At 47.1% G+C, this 19,217-nt stretch overlaps 1 protein-coding gene across 1 annotated transcript in view; it reads right to left on the reverse strand.

Moving 5' to 3' along the window:
- The window catches only part of LOC107124720 (tropomodulin-1-like), a gene marked incomplete at its 3' end in the record, with an annotated part of 37,044 nt that overhangs the window by 6,380 nt on the left and 11,447 nt on the right, over positions 1-19,217 (reverse strand). Inside the window, exons 2-4 of the mRNA XM_015428219.1 lie at positions 14,554-14,724; positions 10,234-10,390; positions 2,594-2,713 (exon numbers count right to left, since the gene is read on the reverse strand). Coding sequence (XP_015283705.1) covers positions 2,594-2,713; positions 10,234-10,390; positions 14,554-14,673 — 397 coding nt within the window. The remainder of the gene's footprint in view (positions 1-2,593; positions 2,714-10,233; positions 10,391-14,553; positions 14,725-19,217) is intronic.

Raw genomic sequence — 19,217 nt, forward strand, 5'->3', positions numbered from 1 at the left:
CCGTGGGTAGAATCCAATCTCTTCTTCTTCTTCTTTTACCTCACAGGGTGTCTGTTGGGGGGAGGGGGAGGGAAAGGAGTTTGTAAGCCGCTCTGAGACTCCCTTGGGTAGTGAAGGGCGGGGTATAAATCCAACCTCTTCTTCTTCTTCTTTTACCTCACAGGGTGTCTGTTGTGGGGAGGGGAAGGGAAAGGAGTTTGTAAGCCCCTCTGAGACTCCCTTGGGTAGTGAAGGGCGGGATATAAATCCAATCTCTTCTCTTCTCTTCTTCTATAGTTTTGAGCACATATAGTTGTGAATTGTAGACGGTCATACTGCCTCATGGCATCGGTCCATCTCAGTCCTGTCTACTCAGACTGGCAGCGGCTCTCCAGGGTCCCAGGTAGAGGTCTTTCTCATCACCTACTAATGGGTACTTGAAGCTGGAGATGCCAGGGATTGAACCTGGGACCTTCTGCACGCCAAGCCAGTGCTCTTACCGTTGATTCATAGCCTCTCCTGTTCTAGACATATGGAAAGAATGGGCTGAAGAGCGTTTAGGAAAACGACTTAATCAGTTCAAGAAAAGGGGAAACTCGGGTGTGAATTTTCAAAGAGTACCAAACCTGCTGTTCTCTTAGCCAGCTTTTCTCAGAACTCCAGGACAAGACTATTTCAAAGTAGCCTGTTTACCAGCAAAACAGGGCTTTTGTAATGAGGTACTGCAGTGTTTCCCAAACTTCCAGTCACTGAGGCCCACTAGAACTGGAGCAATATTTCACGCAAATGTTTACTTTTATACGGTGTATTTGATTACCGACCATCCAAGAAGCCTATTCCATCATTCTGTACAAATTATCATCCTGGGCATACCTCTTAACTGAAAGAAGGCCGATTCTGAGCTGTAACTCATGCAAAGACACAACAGGAAATGTCCTGAAAGGATGGGCAATGCCTCTGCACTGGGAATGACCGGATTGTTCGATCACACCCAGTCCACAGCTGCAGCAGAATTATCCACCTCAATCAGCAGAGGCTGATGGGAAAGAACAGAGGTCAGAGCAGCAGATCATGCAGGGAAGCGGCAGGCAACCTCCTTTGTGGGTGGATATTCTCGGCTCCAAGTGGCCTTTAGATATTTCATTTGTTCATTTCTTTTGGCACACTGCCCTGCCCTGGCCCGCATTTTAGCAACAACCAGCCTACTGCAAGCATGCTTCAAAAGGGAACTTTCCAGCCAAGCTGCGACTGATGAACGATATATAACCCAATCAGCAAGCAGCATTCAGGCCTGCAAGCTCCCGCACTGCAATTCAGACAACTCCTTTTTTTAAATGCAGAATTCTTGTGGAATAAAAAATGGCGAAGCAGCAGCACGATTCTGGACAGGACAGACCAGCAGGCCTGATGCAGGAGGATCGCACCGCTAAAGAGGTCACTAGCGTTAGGTCTCTTACACTCCCTCTGCGATTCCTAAAGAGATGGATGATGTCAGGGGAACATGAGAGGAACACACAGCGGGCTGGAAAAAAAAACACAAAACCAAACAGAGTTGAAGCAGGATTGGGCAGGTTCGGTCAAGGAGGGCGACCAAAGGAAAAGAGGAGATTAGTTAAAGACAACCACAACAACAACAGTGCCATGGGAGTTAACATTGAGATGTATTTGGACTGAAGGAACAGGTGGGACTCTTTTGAAACAGCTCTGTTGGCCTGTAAGCACCAGGTCCGTCTTCACCCAAAGGCTACCCCAGTCAAGGGTCTGAAACCGGGCTGCAGGGTTACCTCTCCCTTTCTCCCCAGCTGGGGCTGCGAACTCTGTCTTGGGAAATTCCAGGAGAACTGGGGGTGGTTCCTGGGGAGGGCAGGATTTTTTTTTCGGGGGGGAGGGGAGCTCAGTAGGGATGTGATGTCACACTAGGACTTCCGTTTCTCCTAGACTCCGTGGTGTACCATCGACTTCACCTTTCGAAGGGGCACTTTCATCCGGGAGAACTGATCTCCATAATCTGGGGATCTGCTGGCCTTCTGAGACATCTTCAGGCCCCACCTTGAGATTGGTAACAGACCCTAAATCTTCTCACCCACACATTTCCTTTATTATTCATTAGTTAAATTTATATCCTGCCCTTCCCAAAACGGGCTCAGGGTGGGGGTAACAACAAAAGTGCGTGAACAAATAAAACCAGGTAATGCATTTCATTCTTAAAACAGCTAAAACTATTAAACAGTTAAAAGATGGTGAATCAAATATAACAGTTCAGACCCCCTATAAGCCGGACTGCTGGTAACCGGAGTCACACCAAGCTCATATAATACCAGGATTCTGCAGAGGGCAGATAAGGCAACTTCTGTGCAGGGAGGCCAACTAATTGCATCAGTAAACAAGACGGTGCAGTCCTAAAATCAGTTACATCCTGAGTCCCTGGAGGTCAATGGGCTTAGAAGGGTGGAAACTCTGCTTAGGACTGCACTTCAGTCTTATGCTGAGTGACTCCACTGTTTTCAACGGTTTAGAATGGGAAAACTCTCCGCGGTATGGTACCGGAAGCCTTGTGAAATAACAATTCCCTCCCTCTGCCAAGCACCAATCAATGCACACTGTTCTCTCTTACCAGCAATGTCGCAAAGCTCAGCATCGGAAGCATTTGCTAGCGCCTCCTCCAGTTCTGGTTCCAGAGTCACGCTCTCCAAGACAGGATCAATAGCCTTCTGCTTGGGGACCCAGGCTTTCCCTGTAAATACAAGGGGGGAAAAAGCATTATCAGCTCCATGGTGGCAGGCACAGCAACTGTTTTGATTTAGGGACTGAAGTTCTTTCCTGCCGACAACTTCATACTAGCAGCCCCCAAGCGAGCAAATGAAATGTGCAGGAACAGGAGACAAAAACAAGGAGGTCTCTAAATCTGTCACAAGTAGCCATCACCATCGGAGGAAGTGGGAGTACTCAGTCAACCGGACTAAGGTCTAGAGTAGAGTAGAGCAGAGGGTTTTTTTTAGCTGACACAGAGATAAATAAAAGGGGGTAGGGGGTGGGGCGATGGCTTGGTGGTACAGCATCTGCTTGGCACCAGAAGCCCCCAGGTTCAATCCAGCTGAAAGGCTCAGATCGTAGGTGACTGGAAATACCTCTGCCTGAGACCCTGGCGGGTAGGATTCCAAGCAGAAAGTACTGATCTTGATGGATGACCAGTCTGACTTAGTATAAGCCAGTTTGGTGCAGTGGTTAGGAGCGCGGGCTCTAATCTGGGAGAACCGGGTGTGAGTCCCCACTCCTCCACATGCAGCTGCTGGTGTGACCTTGGGTCAGTCACAAGTTCTTTCAGAGCTGTTCAGCCGGAGGCTAAAGGGCTGTGAACTGGCTCACACTAGCTCAGCTGAGAGGGAACACTGCACACAACTTTGTATACTGGCTACTGGCTGCTACCGTCATATGAATACCAACAACTACTGGCACTTTACTATGATTTTATAATTTGTTTTAATTGCAACTTATGTTTTTAATGTAACAATCTGCTTTTATGCAAGCTGCCCTGAGCCAGCTCCGGTCGGGAGAGTGGGGTAAAAAAATCTGAAAAATAAACAAACAAACAAATAAATAAGAGCAGTTCTCTCGAGAGCTCTCTCAGCCCCACCTACCTCACAGGGTGTCTATTGTGGGGAGGGGAAGGGAAAGGAGATTGTAAACTGCTCTGAGACTCCGAGTGAAGGGTGGGGTATAAATCCAATCTCTTCTTCTTCTCATCATGTGTTCATGGGTGGGATGGACACAACAGGACATACCACTTCCTCTGCACAGGGCTGTAGATGGTCCTAGATGTGGAAATCAACTCCCTACAAAGTCTTCCATCCTGGGTAGGATGTTGGGCAACAGATCCGACCCAGGTGCTTCGTTCTTAGCATGGAGGGGGAAAGGATGGCAGTGTCACTCACTCTCTTCCTTCTCCTTCTTCTATAGAGTTCTTCCGTCCAAAGAAGCTCTTCCTTAGTGAACTACCAATGGCCATGTTATACGCATCTAGGAAGCAACACATATGGCTGCCCAAGAGCCAGCTTCTTAACTGCTGGATCGGAAGGGGGAAATGATCAGTCTTAAAAAACAGTAGGCGCTAACGCCACTGTGTTCCAGGAGATCACTGTCTTGTTAAACGGATCTCAAATAATTACTCTCAGCATTCCATCAACCTCCAGTTTTGACATATTTATTTCCTTCACTGTTTTCCCCCCAGAACTGAACCCAAACAAATGGTAACCATATAAATTATCCTTATTCGATCCTTGAATCTGTTAAATATCTTCATTATGCTGTATGATAATTTACTGCTCACCCTCTACCTACATGTATGGACTGGTAATTTCCAACTTTGTTTCTGTCTCTGTCTCGACTCTAATTGGCCCTTCCCGGCAACTAAACCTCCCTACCCTTTCTCTTCCTATTTGTAATGGTTGAGGAAATTCTGTTTCACTGTATCTGAAGTGTGCTTGCACACAAAAAACTTATACCTTGAATAAAACATTGCTGGTCTTAAAGGTGCCAAAGGTGTGGACTCACACTTTGTTTTCTTAAACCTTTGGGATAGTTAGGCGCTCTCTTGTTTAGGTCTTACAGACATTGGTTGATGCTGCCCCCTGGATGCCACCTATGACAAAGGCTGAAGAATGAGATCAAATTTTAAGAGCAGCGATGCTGATTTGGGAACGTGGAACGGCACGGGATGTATAGCCTGACCTCATCAAATCTTGGAAGCTAAGCACAGTCAGTACTTGGATGGGAAACCACCAAGGAAGACTCTGCAGAGGAAGGCAGTGGCAAACCACTTCTGCTTCTTACTTGCCTTGAAAGCCCCTTGATGCGGTCATCATAAGTCAGTTGAGACTCAATACATACCTACAGGGCTTTTTTTGGTAGAAAAAGCCCAGCAGGAACTCATTAGCATAACAGGCCACACCCGACAGCAGAAACTCATTAGCATATTAGGCCACACACGCCATGCCTTCCCTTGGCTTGCCCGACGGCCGGGCCGCCGGGGGGCGGCGCCGCGCCGGAAAAAGCCGACCCTTGGACAGACCAGGGAAGGCATGGGAAGGCCTCGGAGTAGCCGGGCTGGGTCTCCAGGCCTTCCCTCTGTAGCCATGCATGCAGAGGTCTTTGCTGTAGTGGGTGTGGCTAACTCTGAAGCCAGCCGGAACTCTGTTCCTGTGCGTTCCTGCCCAAAAATAGCCCTGCATATCTAATTTGGAAGCATCCTCACTGCATTTGATTTCAATGTACCTTTTTTTGAGAACAAGCTCTGATAAATATCAGTTTTGCTAGGCTGACGTAGAAGCTACACATGCATGCTACTGATTGGTGGGTCTTCCATGATGTCCCCGAGCCAACTGTTTCCCACACCCCCACCCCCCAGTTTGCAATTTCTCCCTTTTCCCATTAAGGTGACAAACAAGGGGGTAATCTGATAAACGCACAAATGTTCGTGTGGTGCTTTTAGAAACATTTTGGAGGAAAGGCAGACAGCTGATGGGAAGAAATCAGGAGAAGGGAGGCAAGATTGACCGCCCAACCAGCACTGGATTTACTGGTATGTGCATCTGTCACTTTTGCTGCAAAGCTTGGAGGAAGCCAGGCTTATTCTGTAACTGAAGAATGTGTTTTGACTTCTTTTTCTATTGCATCTGTGGACCCCAAATGGCAGAATCCCTCCTCCTCTGTAGCATCTCATCAATGCTTCCATTGTCAGTCACTGGTTTCTATCACAACCATTATGCAGCAGAGGGGGAATGGGCCCTTCAGTGATATTCTGGGCTTCTTATCTAAATTTTGAGTTTCCAGTTTTTTTACTTAAAGGCTTCTAGCCAGAGACATTGAAGGATATGAGGGAGAATACATGCACAGGTCACATGATGCTCAAGAGCACCGTAAGAGGCAAGTCTGCTCCCGCCCTTCAGTACTCTGTCCAATTAATGTGAAGGTACTGACGTGACTGACAAATATTCGGCCCTTATTTAACCATATCAAAAATGATTGAATGAATTAAAGAACTAAAGCTCTTCTATGCTCACACAGAGCATTTATGGGATACTGGGGAATAACAGCCCTCAATTAACATAAAGTTTGAGAACACAAAAGCACAAAGATAGATTGGACAATGGCTGCAATTAGATGTCAAAAATATGAAAATATATTAATTATTGTGTTAGTAAGGACACAACTATACCAGGATGTTTATCCCTATGGGATCTCACAGGAAACCCTTTCTTTACGCACACATAGTTTCCTTCAACTCAAAACTTCTTATGGGTCTGAGGAAAAAATACCAAAGTAGTCAAGACCTTCTTAACTACCACATCAACATGCTGTTGTCACAGCATTGGAAAGGTTTTCCCCCCACCCCATGCTGGGGTTATATAAACTCCCATCACCTTGCGGGTAGATTAAAAAAGTGTTCCCATCTTTTTTCATCTGACTGATCTCAATGCCCTTTTAGTGAAATTTTCAAATTAAAACACGAGCTCTATATTTAAAGCGTCAACCCCATCAATGGTAAAAGATGACTTGAACTATGAATTGTCACCACTTGGGGGAAGAACAGGTTACATTTTTCTGAATGCTTTTCCCCCATGAGGAGAATAAATATATTTATTTTCTTTATGGTTTAAACCAGAGGGTTATTTTGAAGAGTTCACTGGAGTCTGAAGGACTGGAAGTGAAAGAGTGACAACGCAAGCCGTGTTATGAAGAGAGAGAAAAAACATGAGGCGTCTCTTCAGAAAACAATCCAGAAGAGGCCTGTGAACGAGATAGCATACTCATAGCTCTGGGCATGGAATGTGACATGGGGGGCTATTTCTGTCCTCTCAGCCTGTGCAACTCAGAACAAAAAGCCGAACAAAGGCCATGCAGTCCAGAAAGCAGCCTGAAGGTTGAGCGTGGCTAAATTTAGCCCTCACAGAGAAGCAACTGCATTCTGGACTCTCTCACTCTCAAGATGAAACCCAAAACAGCCTCTCTGAATTCCCTTCAAAATTACTGAAACATGTATGGGAGAAGCGGGTGAAGCACTTTATCAAAAACACACTCTAAAAAAAATGCAGTCACGGCACTTGTAGAATAACGGTTTGGTTTTAGAGATGTTTTTTAGAACAAGGGGTCTCCATGGAGCAACAAATGTTTTGTCCATTTTGACTGAAAATATATAGTGAAAAAGGACTTAGCAATGTAACCACTGCTCTTTGGGCCTGGCTTACTTCTAAATGGAATGGCTGTCAAAGCACCGATTAAGGTTATACTTTGAAGTTTTTATTTATTTTTTCATTTATACTCCTCCTTTCCCCCAAACGGGGATCCAAAGTGGCTTACATAGCTCTCCTCCATTTTATCCTTACAACAACCTTGTGGGGTAGGTTAGGTTGAGAGCACATGACAGGTCCAAGAGTACCCAGGGAACTTCTGTGGGGATTTGAACCTGGCTATCCCAGACCCTAGTCCAATGTTTGAACCACTACACCACAGTGGCTATCAGAACAACAGAAAAAAGAGAATGTAAGAATAAACAACTCCTGTTGGATTAGACCACAAATGCAGCCAGATGCCTCTAAGAAGCTCACAAATAGATACTGAAGGTCACAGGTCTCTTCCCTCCGCCCCATAATTCTTCTCCAGCATCTGATACTCTAGAATTAAATACAAGTGCCGCAACACTTTAAAGACTAACAAAATTTATTCCACCCTAACTTTTTGTGAGTCAGAGCACATTGCACCGGAGAGGTAGAGAGAGTTGCCCAGTAAGACTTCTGGTCAGCCTTTGGAGATCTGATCAACTGTGCAGATTAAAAAAAAAAAAAAAATTGCCACCACAACACAAGAATCCTCATGGTGTAACTGAAGATAAGCTGTGGCCACTGTTTTGTGGCTTTGTGGCCGCTGTTTTGTGGCTGGCTCCACCTCCTGGGTATGTCAGAATTCCAAAAGTGCACACAAGCTCAAAAAGGCTGAGCACCTTGCTCTAGATTCCAGATAGTCTTTCTTCTGCTGGGACTGACAGTATCTAGAATCTAGAAGAACAGCCATGAACATTAAGATTTGTCTTGCAAGTGAACACCAGCATCACACATCTGACTTTCGTTGGGTTCTTGAGTCACGGCTATATACCTTCTACATTCCTACACTGAAAATATTTGCCTACATCAAAGAACAGCATGAACTCCCCCAAAACACAATCCACTGGGAATTCCTTTTGCACAAATGCTGTTGAAATGAATGACGTCTCCCTTGTTTCAGTGGGGCTTGGAGAGTTTCTTGGCAGATTGCCCCCTTTGTGCGTAATCTACAGAGTGCAGTGAGGCGCTCCGTTTTGCTTCTGAAACAAAGTTCCTGCTTCTTAAGGACTGCAGAAACAAATTTTCTTAAATGTTAAAGCAAAACGGCTGACACAAATGCCTGCCCCAGGAGGCGGAGCCAGCCACTTTATAAGCAGAAACAAAAAGCCAAACAACACTGTTCAGCATTCCAGTTTGTTAAATGCCTGTTTGGGCCACTTTGGCGTAGTGGTTAAGAGTGGTGGATTCTTATCTGGAGAAATTGGGTTTGATTCCCCACTTGAAGCTAGCTGGGTGACCTTAGGCAAGTCACTGCACTCTCAGCCTAAAAATAAACATAGCTCACCACCTAGTGGTGCCAAAAAGAGAGCTACAGCTTGAGATCTCCTGGCTATTCCAAATTATAACATGGGTGGTGGGGAAGGGGGAAAGGATTGTCTATTGCAAGGTACAGCCTAGCCCATACATATGCACACACAATGGGTCTCTGCACAAAAACATGCATTTTACTCCACAATGAATCCTCTGTCCTTTTGATCAGATCATTCAGTGTCACAGAATCATACAGTTGGAAGGAACCTCCAGGGTCATCTAGTCCAACCCCCTGCACAATGCAGGAAATTCACAAATACCTCCCACACACACACACACAGTGACTCCTGTTCCATGCCCAGAAGATTCCTGGCCACAGTGGCAATCAGCATTTCCCTGGGTGTGTAAGAAAGGGCCACGAGAACTAAATACTGATGCAACCCTTCCTGCTCTCCTTCTCATGATCTGCCTAAATTCACAGAATCAGCATTGCTGTCAGATGGCCATCTAAGATGAGAGATTAGGTTTCCACCAGTGTTCCCTCTAAGCCGAGTTAGTGTGAGCTAGGTCACATTTTTTTTAGCCTCTGGCTCACACATTTTTGTCTTAGCTCAAGAAAGTATGGCTCCAGAGCAAACTGATTTACGCAGGAGCCAAATCGCTCGCTCACAGCTTTAATGCCAGTAGCTCACAAAGTAGGATTTTTGCTCACAAGACCACAGCTCAGAGGGAGCATTGGTTTCCACCCATAGAAACGAATGGCAGCCATTCATTTGTATGCAAGAAAAGTCCAGAATGTTCCTGGAAGGGATGACATCACTGGGATTTGGGTTAAATGGAACCCTCTTCCCATGTCATCTGAACATCTCTGCATAGAGAGGTACCTTCTGCTGCCCTTCACCCATGTCCCTGATTGTATCCTTCATTGGAACGGCCATGTCTTGACCTCCATTTTCTTAGCCACGCGAACCTGCATTATACTGAACCACAACATCAATCTCTCAGGGTCAGTACTGTCTACTCAAACTGGCAGTGTCTATCCAGGGTCCCAGGCTGAGGTCTTTCACATCACCTATTATATGATCCTTTTAACTGGAGATGCCAGGGACTGAACCTGGGACCTTCTGCACGCCGAGCAGATGCTCTACCACTGAGCCATGGTCCCTTCCATGCAAGAAAACTCCAGGGAGAGGCTTTTAGGTATATATTTTCCTCTATGGATTTCATGCCTCTAAGGTGCACCACCATATTCTTCCTTGTTGGAGATCTCCTTCTTTGGAGAGGACACACCCATGCAAAAGAAACCCGACTCTCAACGTGACCTTCATCCGTTCAGAGTTAGGGCTAGAAAGCTGAGGGTGGCAACCTCCAGGCAGTGGCTGGAGATCTCCAGGTAACAGGGATCAGTTCAGCTGGAGAAAATGGCCGCTTTAGAAGGTGGACTCTGTGGCATTATACCTGACTGAAGTCCCTCAATTCCCCAAATCCCCCCCTCCTCAGGCTCCAACCCCTCCACCCCCACCCCAAATCACCAGGTATTTCCCAGCCTGCAGTTGGCAACCCCTGGCTACACTCTTCTGAACACACTTCTCAAAAAACACAAATGCAAGAAACCCACTTGGCATACCTCTTTTCTCTCCTGTGAAAGGAACCAGATCCTCTCGGTCTTTGGTACTGGTGGCCTGCTTCTCCAAGTGCGCCAGAAGGTCGTCCCTTTTAAATGGGCCGGTGGGTGTTTTCTTGGTCTGGTCTCTCTGTCTCATTCCTGCAGGCAACAACGCATTCTAGATTGGGGAGGAGAACACAAAGAAAAGGCGCCACGGTCACCAGCTCATTTTGTCCCACTGCTCTACTGCCATGCCGATCGTATCTGTTTTTCTGCCCATCCAGGTGATCTGCAGTCGCTCCATGAATCCAGAATACTTGCCCAGAGAAAACAAATCAGGTGGGGATCTTTTCTCAAGCAAATCATTTTACAGTGTTTCACAACCTGTGAGTCGGGACCCGAAAGTGGGTTGTGAAGCCTCTGCGTGTGGGTTGCGGACCAGCCTTCCCTATTGGCTGCCCCTGACTCTTCCGATCCCCCCCAAAATGACCTCTTCCGGAAACAAAGATCTGATCCTGGAAACAGTATCTTCCATGTTGTACATTAGATGGTATTTTTCTTCACTACCTATACATGTTGATGAAGTAAAAAGTATCCTGATGGTTAGTGGAATGAGTTTCTTAGACTTTTAGGGGGGATTACAGGGGAGAAGAAGAAGAGATTGGATTTATTCCCGGCCCTTCACTCGGAGTCTCAGAGCGGCTTACAATCTCCTTTCCCTTCCCCTCCCCACAACAGACACCCTGTGAGGTAGGTGGGGCTGAGAGAGCTCTTTGAGAACTGCTCTTGAGAGAACAGCTCTGAGAGAACAGTGACGGACCCAAGGTCACTCCAGCAGCTGCATGTGGAGGAGTGGGGAATCAAACCCAGTTCTCCCAGCTTATAGCCCAGGCTCCTAACCACTACACCAAACTGGGAGTAATGGAGAAGGAGAGGATGGTCAAAGGCTGGAATGTAATCTCCCTATGCAAAGGCTGTGTATGTTGGCAGGCCAGCTGGGGCAGAAAATGGAATGCTGAAGTTCCTCCCTAGGGTGCCAAAAACCCTTGGGCCAGCATTGGATGAGTCACCATAACAAGTAAATTTGGCCTTGTGGGTCACTGTACCGAAAAGTTTGGGAACCGCCGCCTTAGATAATCCCTTTCTTTACTACAACCAGCTTCTCTCTACCTGGCCTGTAGCACCAGAAACTGGCAGCCCATGGCTCAGTGTGTTTGACCAAAATAGGAACGGAGAAGCTCCAGTCTGTGCTGGTGCCACAGGGCAGGTTCGTGTATTAACTCTTTTCCCACTCTTCTCTCCTTCTCCCTCCTCTTCTGTGATTTTCTGTAAAAATTAGGAAAATTATTTTCTTCCTTCCCACGGAATCTGAGGAAGTCGATTCTGATTTCATGAAGGCTCATGGGGGGGGGGGAAATACCAGTGGATTTCTGTTTTGCTTTGCTACAACAGTCTACCATGGCCCCCTCAGTGGAATTATCTTGCCTTCCGCGCCATTTTCTTGACCTCATGTGCGCTTCCCCAACACTGTTACTTGCCTCACTGGGGGACAAACAACAGCTCTGGAGGTCCATTTGAATGGGGGCAATAGTAGGGTGAGAATGGATTGAACTCTCTTGCTTTTCACATCCTGAATCTGACTCATCACCCCCCCCCCCCCTGCAACTATTTATTTATTGTAGAAAACTGCATGGGAGATCTTCCATTATCTCATCTGGTTTGAGCCCGTATCTGTAAGAATACAAATGTCAAGCATTCCATTTATTTATTTATTTAAGCTTATATCCTGCCCTATCCTACAAGTGGGTTCAGGGCGGCTCACAACATATAAAAATCTCTCCTTATTATAAAGCGCTGTTTGTGTCCCTCTTGTCTCAACGTTCCACACGCCCCCACAGCCTTTCACTTCTTCAACTGCCAGTCAGAAAGATGTCCCTGCCCACTGGCTGCGTTGCCTTCATCCTGCCCTGCCTCTTGCCCACAGTGTGATGAGAGCCGCTGGGCAGCCAGGATGGTCTGGCGGGCGGACAGTCTGGAGACCGAGCCCCATAATGGTGATGCCACAGCAGCGCTGCGCCCTTGCTCACCCGAGAACGACTCCCTCGCTCGCCGCCGCTCCGTCACCATCTCGGGCACATGCTGGGAGGCAGTGAGCCATGCAGCCCGGGAGCAGCCACCCGTGCCGCACCCTCCCTCAGCCTGTGAGCCCAAGGAATCCTGCCGCTGGCGCCAGGAGGCCACACTGCCTTGCTCGGCCCGCACGACCGAGAACGGCTCCCTCGCTCATCCCCGCTCCACCACCAGGGGGCCGCAGTGGCAAAGAGGCAGCGGCTTGCTCGCCCTCCATGCCCAGCAACGGATCACGGCCCCACCGCACCCACGGTGGCTGCCTCTCCCACGGGCCCCACCATGACTCTCTTCTTCGCTGCCACTCCACCGCCTGGTAGCTGCGTCCCTCACAGCCCGGGAGCCACAGCCCTCTCCTTCGCCAGGGCGTCTAGGGGGCCGCCTCCATCACCGCACCCGCGGCGGCTGCCTCTCCTGCGGGCCTTGCCATGACTCCCTTCTTCACTGCCACTCTACCGCCTGGTAGCTGCATCCCTCACAGCCCGGGAGCCACAGCACTCTCCTTCACCAGGGCATCCAGGGGGCCGCCTCTGTCAGCCTCTCTAGGGCTCGTTGCATCTCTTTCCGCAACGGGCCTTGCGACTAGTTTACAATAAAATAGGAATAAACTTCTAATTAAAACTCAAATTTAAAACAATCAGAACAAGATGGCAACTAAGACAAAAAACAACAACATTTCCTTCCTTTCCTTTTATGATACCGCTCTTTTTGCCACGGCCTTCAGCCTAATCCCACACAGAGAGGGGAGGGGGGACATTCTATTTCCAAAAGCATCTAACTAGAACCAGCTTGTGTACAACTGTGGGGGGTGAGACTGCAAGTGTGAAGGCAAGGTAGAGAAGAGAGATCGATTTCCATAGATTTGAGAGGCAGTGGGTCAAACAGCTCCTTCCCTGGACTGATTCTGTTTGGGATAACAAGGTGTAGTGCAGAGGTGTCAAACTCATTTGTTATGAGGGCCGGATCTGACATAAATGTCTCTTTGTCGGGCTGGGCCATGTGTGCCATAAAGCATAATGCCAGGTACTGGAGATAGAAACTGTATAAAGGACAGCACCTGGTAAGCTCCGAATTGGTGTGTCCTCACCGCAAGGGGGGTGGAGAGGAAAGCTCACAGAGGCAGACCGGAAAGGCAGCAGTGCAGTGCTGGGCAGATGCTCCCACGATGCTTGACTGCTGCAGGCGAGGTTGTTCTGCTGTACTAAAGCCATAATGGAGTGGCTCTGCCCACTCCCCTCAGCACTCCCTCCCTTGCATCAGTTGCTCACGGGCCGCATCCGGCCCCCGGGCCTTATGTTTAACACCCCTGCAGGTGGGGGGGCCAATACTCCCTCTAAGGTGTGGAGTCTTGTGAGCAAAAATTCTGCTTTGTGAGCCACTGGCATTAAAGTTGTGAGCGAGCGATTTGGCTGCTGCATAAATTAGTCTGCTCTGGAGCCATCCTTTCTGAGCAAAGACAAAAATGTGTGAGCCGGGGGCTAAAAAACTGTGAGCTAGCTCACACTAACTCAGCTTAGGGGGAACACTGGTGGGGGCTAAAGCTCCTTCCACATACTGCTGTGGTCTCTCCTGGAGTGGCAACAGGGCATGTGAGGAACAGAGGAGAACATGCAAGGTACATATGACTTTGACAGAGTTCACAGGATGCACCCAGGATTTCCACCCTGTAAACTCTGTCTTGTGGAAACTGACCCCCCCCCAAAGTCAGAGGGAAATGGTAGCAACCAATTCCTTGTTTCTGAGATCAACTGAGCAAGCTCGGCTTACAAGATTTATTTTTTGCTTCAAGTGTTTTTGTACTGCAGCGGTTTTAGTTGTTAGCTGCCTGACTGGGCTGAAAGACCGCATATGAATCTTCCAAATTAATAAATAAATAAGTAGAACCACATGACCTGCATAGTCACTGCCAAGCTTTGCTGTTGGTCTGGTTCGTTCCCTCTTCTGGCCAGAACTAAGTGATGGCGCACAGATAGAATCCCTCCTCGGGCTTCTAAAGTCTGTGGTTCAGGATTTGCTGTGACATCAGATCCAAACATCCAGTCTGATGCCTGTGGAAGCTCTCAAGCACAGCACGAAGTGATGGTTCTGTTCTTTGTTTCCAGCATTTACTACTCTATACTACCTCTGACCATGGAGGTTCCACTCAGCTACATCACTTAAATGCCACCGACAGAACTTTTTCACACTCCAGAAGGTATCCCAAAAAGCACTTACATCTGGATCGAGCTCTACCATTTCTTCCTCTAACATCTTGATTTCTTCTTCAGTCAGCGCTGCCAGGATCCGATCTTCATCCAGATCCTGGTATTTCTCTAGTTCTTTTCTGTACGACATTCTGAAGACTCCTAGGTTTCAAAATATCTCTCCCTCTTTGAAGTAGATACACTATATGTAGGGGGGAAAGGGGGAAACGAAAACACGAATTTCATAGCTGTAATGCTCAGTGTGAGGAAGGAGGCGTCAACGACAAGCACGTATATTAACAACTCTACACATTTTATTAGATGTATTAAAACTCCCTTTGGATTTATAGATAACAAACTGAAGTGGGCATACAGGAGAAAACACTGCATGATTTAATAGTTCATAAAATACAAACTATGGCTATGTCCTTCCCCCACTTGCAAGCGGTAAAATGTTACAGAGATAATGCTACTGGGTTCAGCACCCTCTGGATGAGAATGGAGTGGAATCTTACAGGGCCTTCATACTACTTGCTTTGGCTATAAAAGTAAATACTGATTTGAATGGTGTTTTGTGGTTTTATTATATTTAAGTGCACCTTTGGAGAGGCGGTGTTCTTATTATGGCTTCTCTCTTTACAGCTGTAGGCAAGGCAACGCTTATTGCATTGTATTATTGTTTTACATCCTACGGGCTGATTGGAACATATCTTACAGAAGGGCAGAACAGAAGTCTTTTAATGAAGCAAGTCATAGGTAAACAAATAAAGGATTACAGAAGCAGAGCATAGTGGAAGCAAACAGACACTCCTACAGCAGGTTGCAGCTCCCCAAAAGATCAACTCTGGCAGCCTTTCCAAAGTTGCACATCTGGTTTTGGCAAATTGCAGCTAGAAAACTCGCATCACACAGTTGTCCTTCCTACTAACTTTCAGAATGCATTCTTCTGTCTGTCTGCCCACCTTGTTTCCACAGCTGGAAGGACATCACCATCTCTAAGCTCTGATGGGTTGTTGTTGTTCAGTCGCACAGTCGAGTCCGACTCTTCGCGACCCCATGGACCAGATCACGCCAGGCCTTCCTGTCTTCCGCCGTCCTCTGAAGTTGGCTCAATTTCATGTTCGTTGCATCTATGACACTGTCTGACCATCTAATCCTTTGCCGTCCCTATGTTCTTTGACCTTCAATCTTTCCCAGCATCAGGGTCTTCTCCAGTGAGTGCTCCCTTCTCATTTGGTGGCCAAAGTATTTGAGCTTCAGTTTCATTATCTGGCCTTCCAGGGAACAGTCAGGGTTGATTTCTTTGAGGATTGACTGATTTGTTCTTCTTGCAGTCCAAGGGACTCTCAAGAGTCTCCTCCAGCACCATAGTTCAAAAGAATCTATTCTTCGGCGCTCGGCCTTCCTTATAGTCCAACTCTCACAGCCATACATGACTACATTTCTTCTAGGATTGACTGATTTGATCTCCTTGCAGTCCAAGGGTATCTCATTGCAGAAGTTGGAGAGGGGTTCCCATTTCCCACTTATAAAGAGCCCATCTCCTAGAACTGGATCCCACTGATAAAACATGAGTTGACTGTCTTAAACTCTTAAGCAAGCAACCAGCTTTGCATTAGATGACTTATGATCCATCAGAAATAACAGAAAAGAAGGAAGTATCTCACTTTTGCCTAACAGATGTCAGAGATTTTCCATCCTGCTGAAGAAAAGTATTTTGGACAATATATCGTTCCTCTGTTTTTAGAATAATGTCTTTTATTATTTTCCTTATTGGGAGAGGGAGGTACAGTTACAGATTACCCAGATTTTAAATGTGACCAGGACACAATGGGGAGGATTCAGCTATGCATATCTATTGCTTGATGGCTAGGCAGATGTTATAATTACTTCTTACATCAATGTTAGCTCAGGTTTCATTCTCTTCCTGGCTACACAGAAAGGGGCGGCTATGCTATGGAGACCTGTACGTCTTATTTCTTCCAAATGATTTTACCTTACGAGGGTCATGCGTGAGTTAATGGAATGTGTCTGTTTTGTACAGAGCAGGTTCCACCTGTGGCCCAATCAACACCATACAGGGTTGCCAGCCTCCAGGTGGTGGCTGGAGATCACCTGCTATTACAACTGATCTCCGGGTGACACAGATCAGTTCACCTGGAGAAAGTGGTGGCTTTGGAAGTTGGACTCTGTGGCATTATATCCCATTGAAGTCCCCCCTCAACCCCGTACTCCTCAGGCTCCGCGTTGAAAATTTCCAGGCAACCCTAACACCAAGTCCCCCATTCATGATCTGAACCCATGTATAGGATGGATGATAGTTTCAGGAAAGCACTGTCAAGATCAGTCTCTTGTGGTTCTTATATCTTGAAGGAAAACTGGAATGCCTTTTTATAGATATATTTAGTGCATTTTTATCTAGGCCTTCTTCCAAGGAGCTCAAGGTGGCATACGTTCATCTCCCATCCTCCATTTTACCTTCACAACAACCCTGTGAGGTATGTTTGCCTGGGAGTGAGTGACTGGCCCAAGGCCCAAACGAGCTTCCATGGCAGTCTCCCAGGGCTCCTAATCCAACACTGTAACTCACTCCATGGCTCACAGAGAGGCACATTCTCAATTACCATAAATCAAAATAGCCACGTTTACATCTACCCCTCACATGAGGCGATTGCCTCAGGAAGGCTTGTAGCTTACCCGTTCTTCCGGCAGCAGCTGTTTCAAGATGGAGACCACCTGCCAACCTCAAGCCCCATGGGGCGAGAGGTTGCCCACTTCCCTGAAACTTGAGGCAGGTGCCAGATAGGGGGAAAGTGCTCAGAACAGTGACATAAGAACATAAGAACATAAGAGATGCCAATGTTGGATCAGGCCAAAGGCCCATCCAGTCCAACACTCTGTCACACAGTGGCCAAAAATAGCAGGTGCCATCAGGAGGTCCAGCAGTGGGCCCAGGACATTAGAAGCCCTCCCACTGTTGGCCCCCCCAAGCACCAAGAAGACAGAGCATCACTTGCCCCAGAACCCCTATCTATACCTTGTGGCTAATAGCCACTGATGGACCTCTGCTTCATCTGTTTATCCAATTCCCTTTTGAAGCCGTCCATGCTTGTAGCCGCCACCGCCTCCTGTGGCAGTGAATTCCATGTGTGAATCACTCTTTGGGTGAAGAAGTACTTCCTTTTATCCGTTCTAACCCAACTGCTCAGCAATTTCATGGAGTGCCCACGAGTTCTTGTATTGTGAGAAGATGGCACGGTGAAGAGCCGCACGTTGCTCCTGAACCGCTATCACTGTTTTAACCACTAACACAAAGCTGTCTCTCTTTCCTTTTGCCCTTGACAAAACTGGAGTAGTTTTTATCTCAGGGTGATTTTATCCTAAAATGCAAAATATCTGTTAACTTTGGCTCATTTCCTGAGGTTCAATCCAAAGCGTCTTGCTGCAGAAGTAAAGTCACGCTGAATCCAACAGGATTTATATGGGTAGACAGGACTACAGCTCAAGAGGTCATATTTGCTTTATGTCTGCAAGCTGGCAATGCAGTGTACCCTTCAGTCCTATGTAGTTAATGAGTCTCGGGGAGACAATAAATAATGTAAATAAACTAATGAATAAAGGGAGAGATCTTCATCTGCATGAAGAGCTTAAAATGGTTTAATTGACTAGTAGACCAAATCAGTAGCAGGGTTCATGTAAACAGTCTAATAATGGTTAAAAATTCAAAACACACTTTATTGCGGCCGTTATAAAGACAGAGAATAATGGCTTATCCCCAGACTGTAATAATACTAATGAAATCCCATCAAGTTACAGCTGATTTATGGTGAACCTTCAATGGGGTTTCCAAGGCCAAAGAGGAACAGAGATGGTCTGCCACTGCCTCCCTCCGTGGCCTCCCATCCAAGTACTAACCAGGGCCAACCCCTGCTTAGCTTCTCATTAAATCTCGGGCTAGTCTGGACCATCCAGGCCACTACCCAAACCTTACATGAGCCTAAATTAAACGGAACAGAGATGGTCTGCCACTGCCTCCCTCCGTGGTCTCCCATCCAAGTACTAACCAGGGCCAACCCCTGCTTCTGAGCTCTCACAATCTCGGGCTAGTCTGGACCATCCAGGCCACTACCCAAACCTTACATGAGCCTAAATTAAACTCTTATGTGTTGTCATGGAATCATAGGATTGGAAGGTACCTCCAGGGTCATCTAGTCCAACCTCCTGCACAATGCAGGGAATTCACAACAAATGCCTCCCCCCCCAATACCCCCGTGACCCCTGCTCCATGACCAGAAGATGGAAAAAACCCCTCCAGGATCCCTGGTCAAACTGGCCTGGAGAAAATTGCTTCCTGACCCCAAAGTGGGATTCAACATTTCCCTGGGCATGTAAGAAAGGGCCATGAGAACTAAGCAATGATGCAACCCTTCCTGCCCTCCGTCTTATGATCTGCCTAGTCATAAACTATTACTTATAATAATGGCAGGACTGGAATCGAAATACAAAACGTCTTGGCTTTCATATGAAAAAACGTTTGCTTGAATGGAAGTTAAACCAAACAAATACAGCAATAAAAGGGTAGGTGATGAGGTGCGTTTGCAGATGCAACGTGAGGCGGGTGATACCTGCTCCTCTCAGACCTGCCTTGGCTATCCCATCAATCCAACTCAAAAGCAGCTCCAAAGTGATCTCTCC

This window comes from Gekko japonicus, unplaced genomic scaffold (genome assembly GCF_001447785.1).
Source record: "Gekko japonicus isolate JY-2015 unplaced genomic scaffold, Gekko_japonicus_V1.1 scaffold1907, whole genome shotgun sequence".
NCBI classification, from domain to species: domain Eukaryota; kingdom Metazoa; phylum Chordata; class Lepidosauria; order Squamata; family Gekkonidae; genus Gekko; species Gekko japonicus.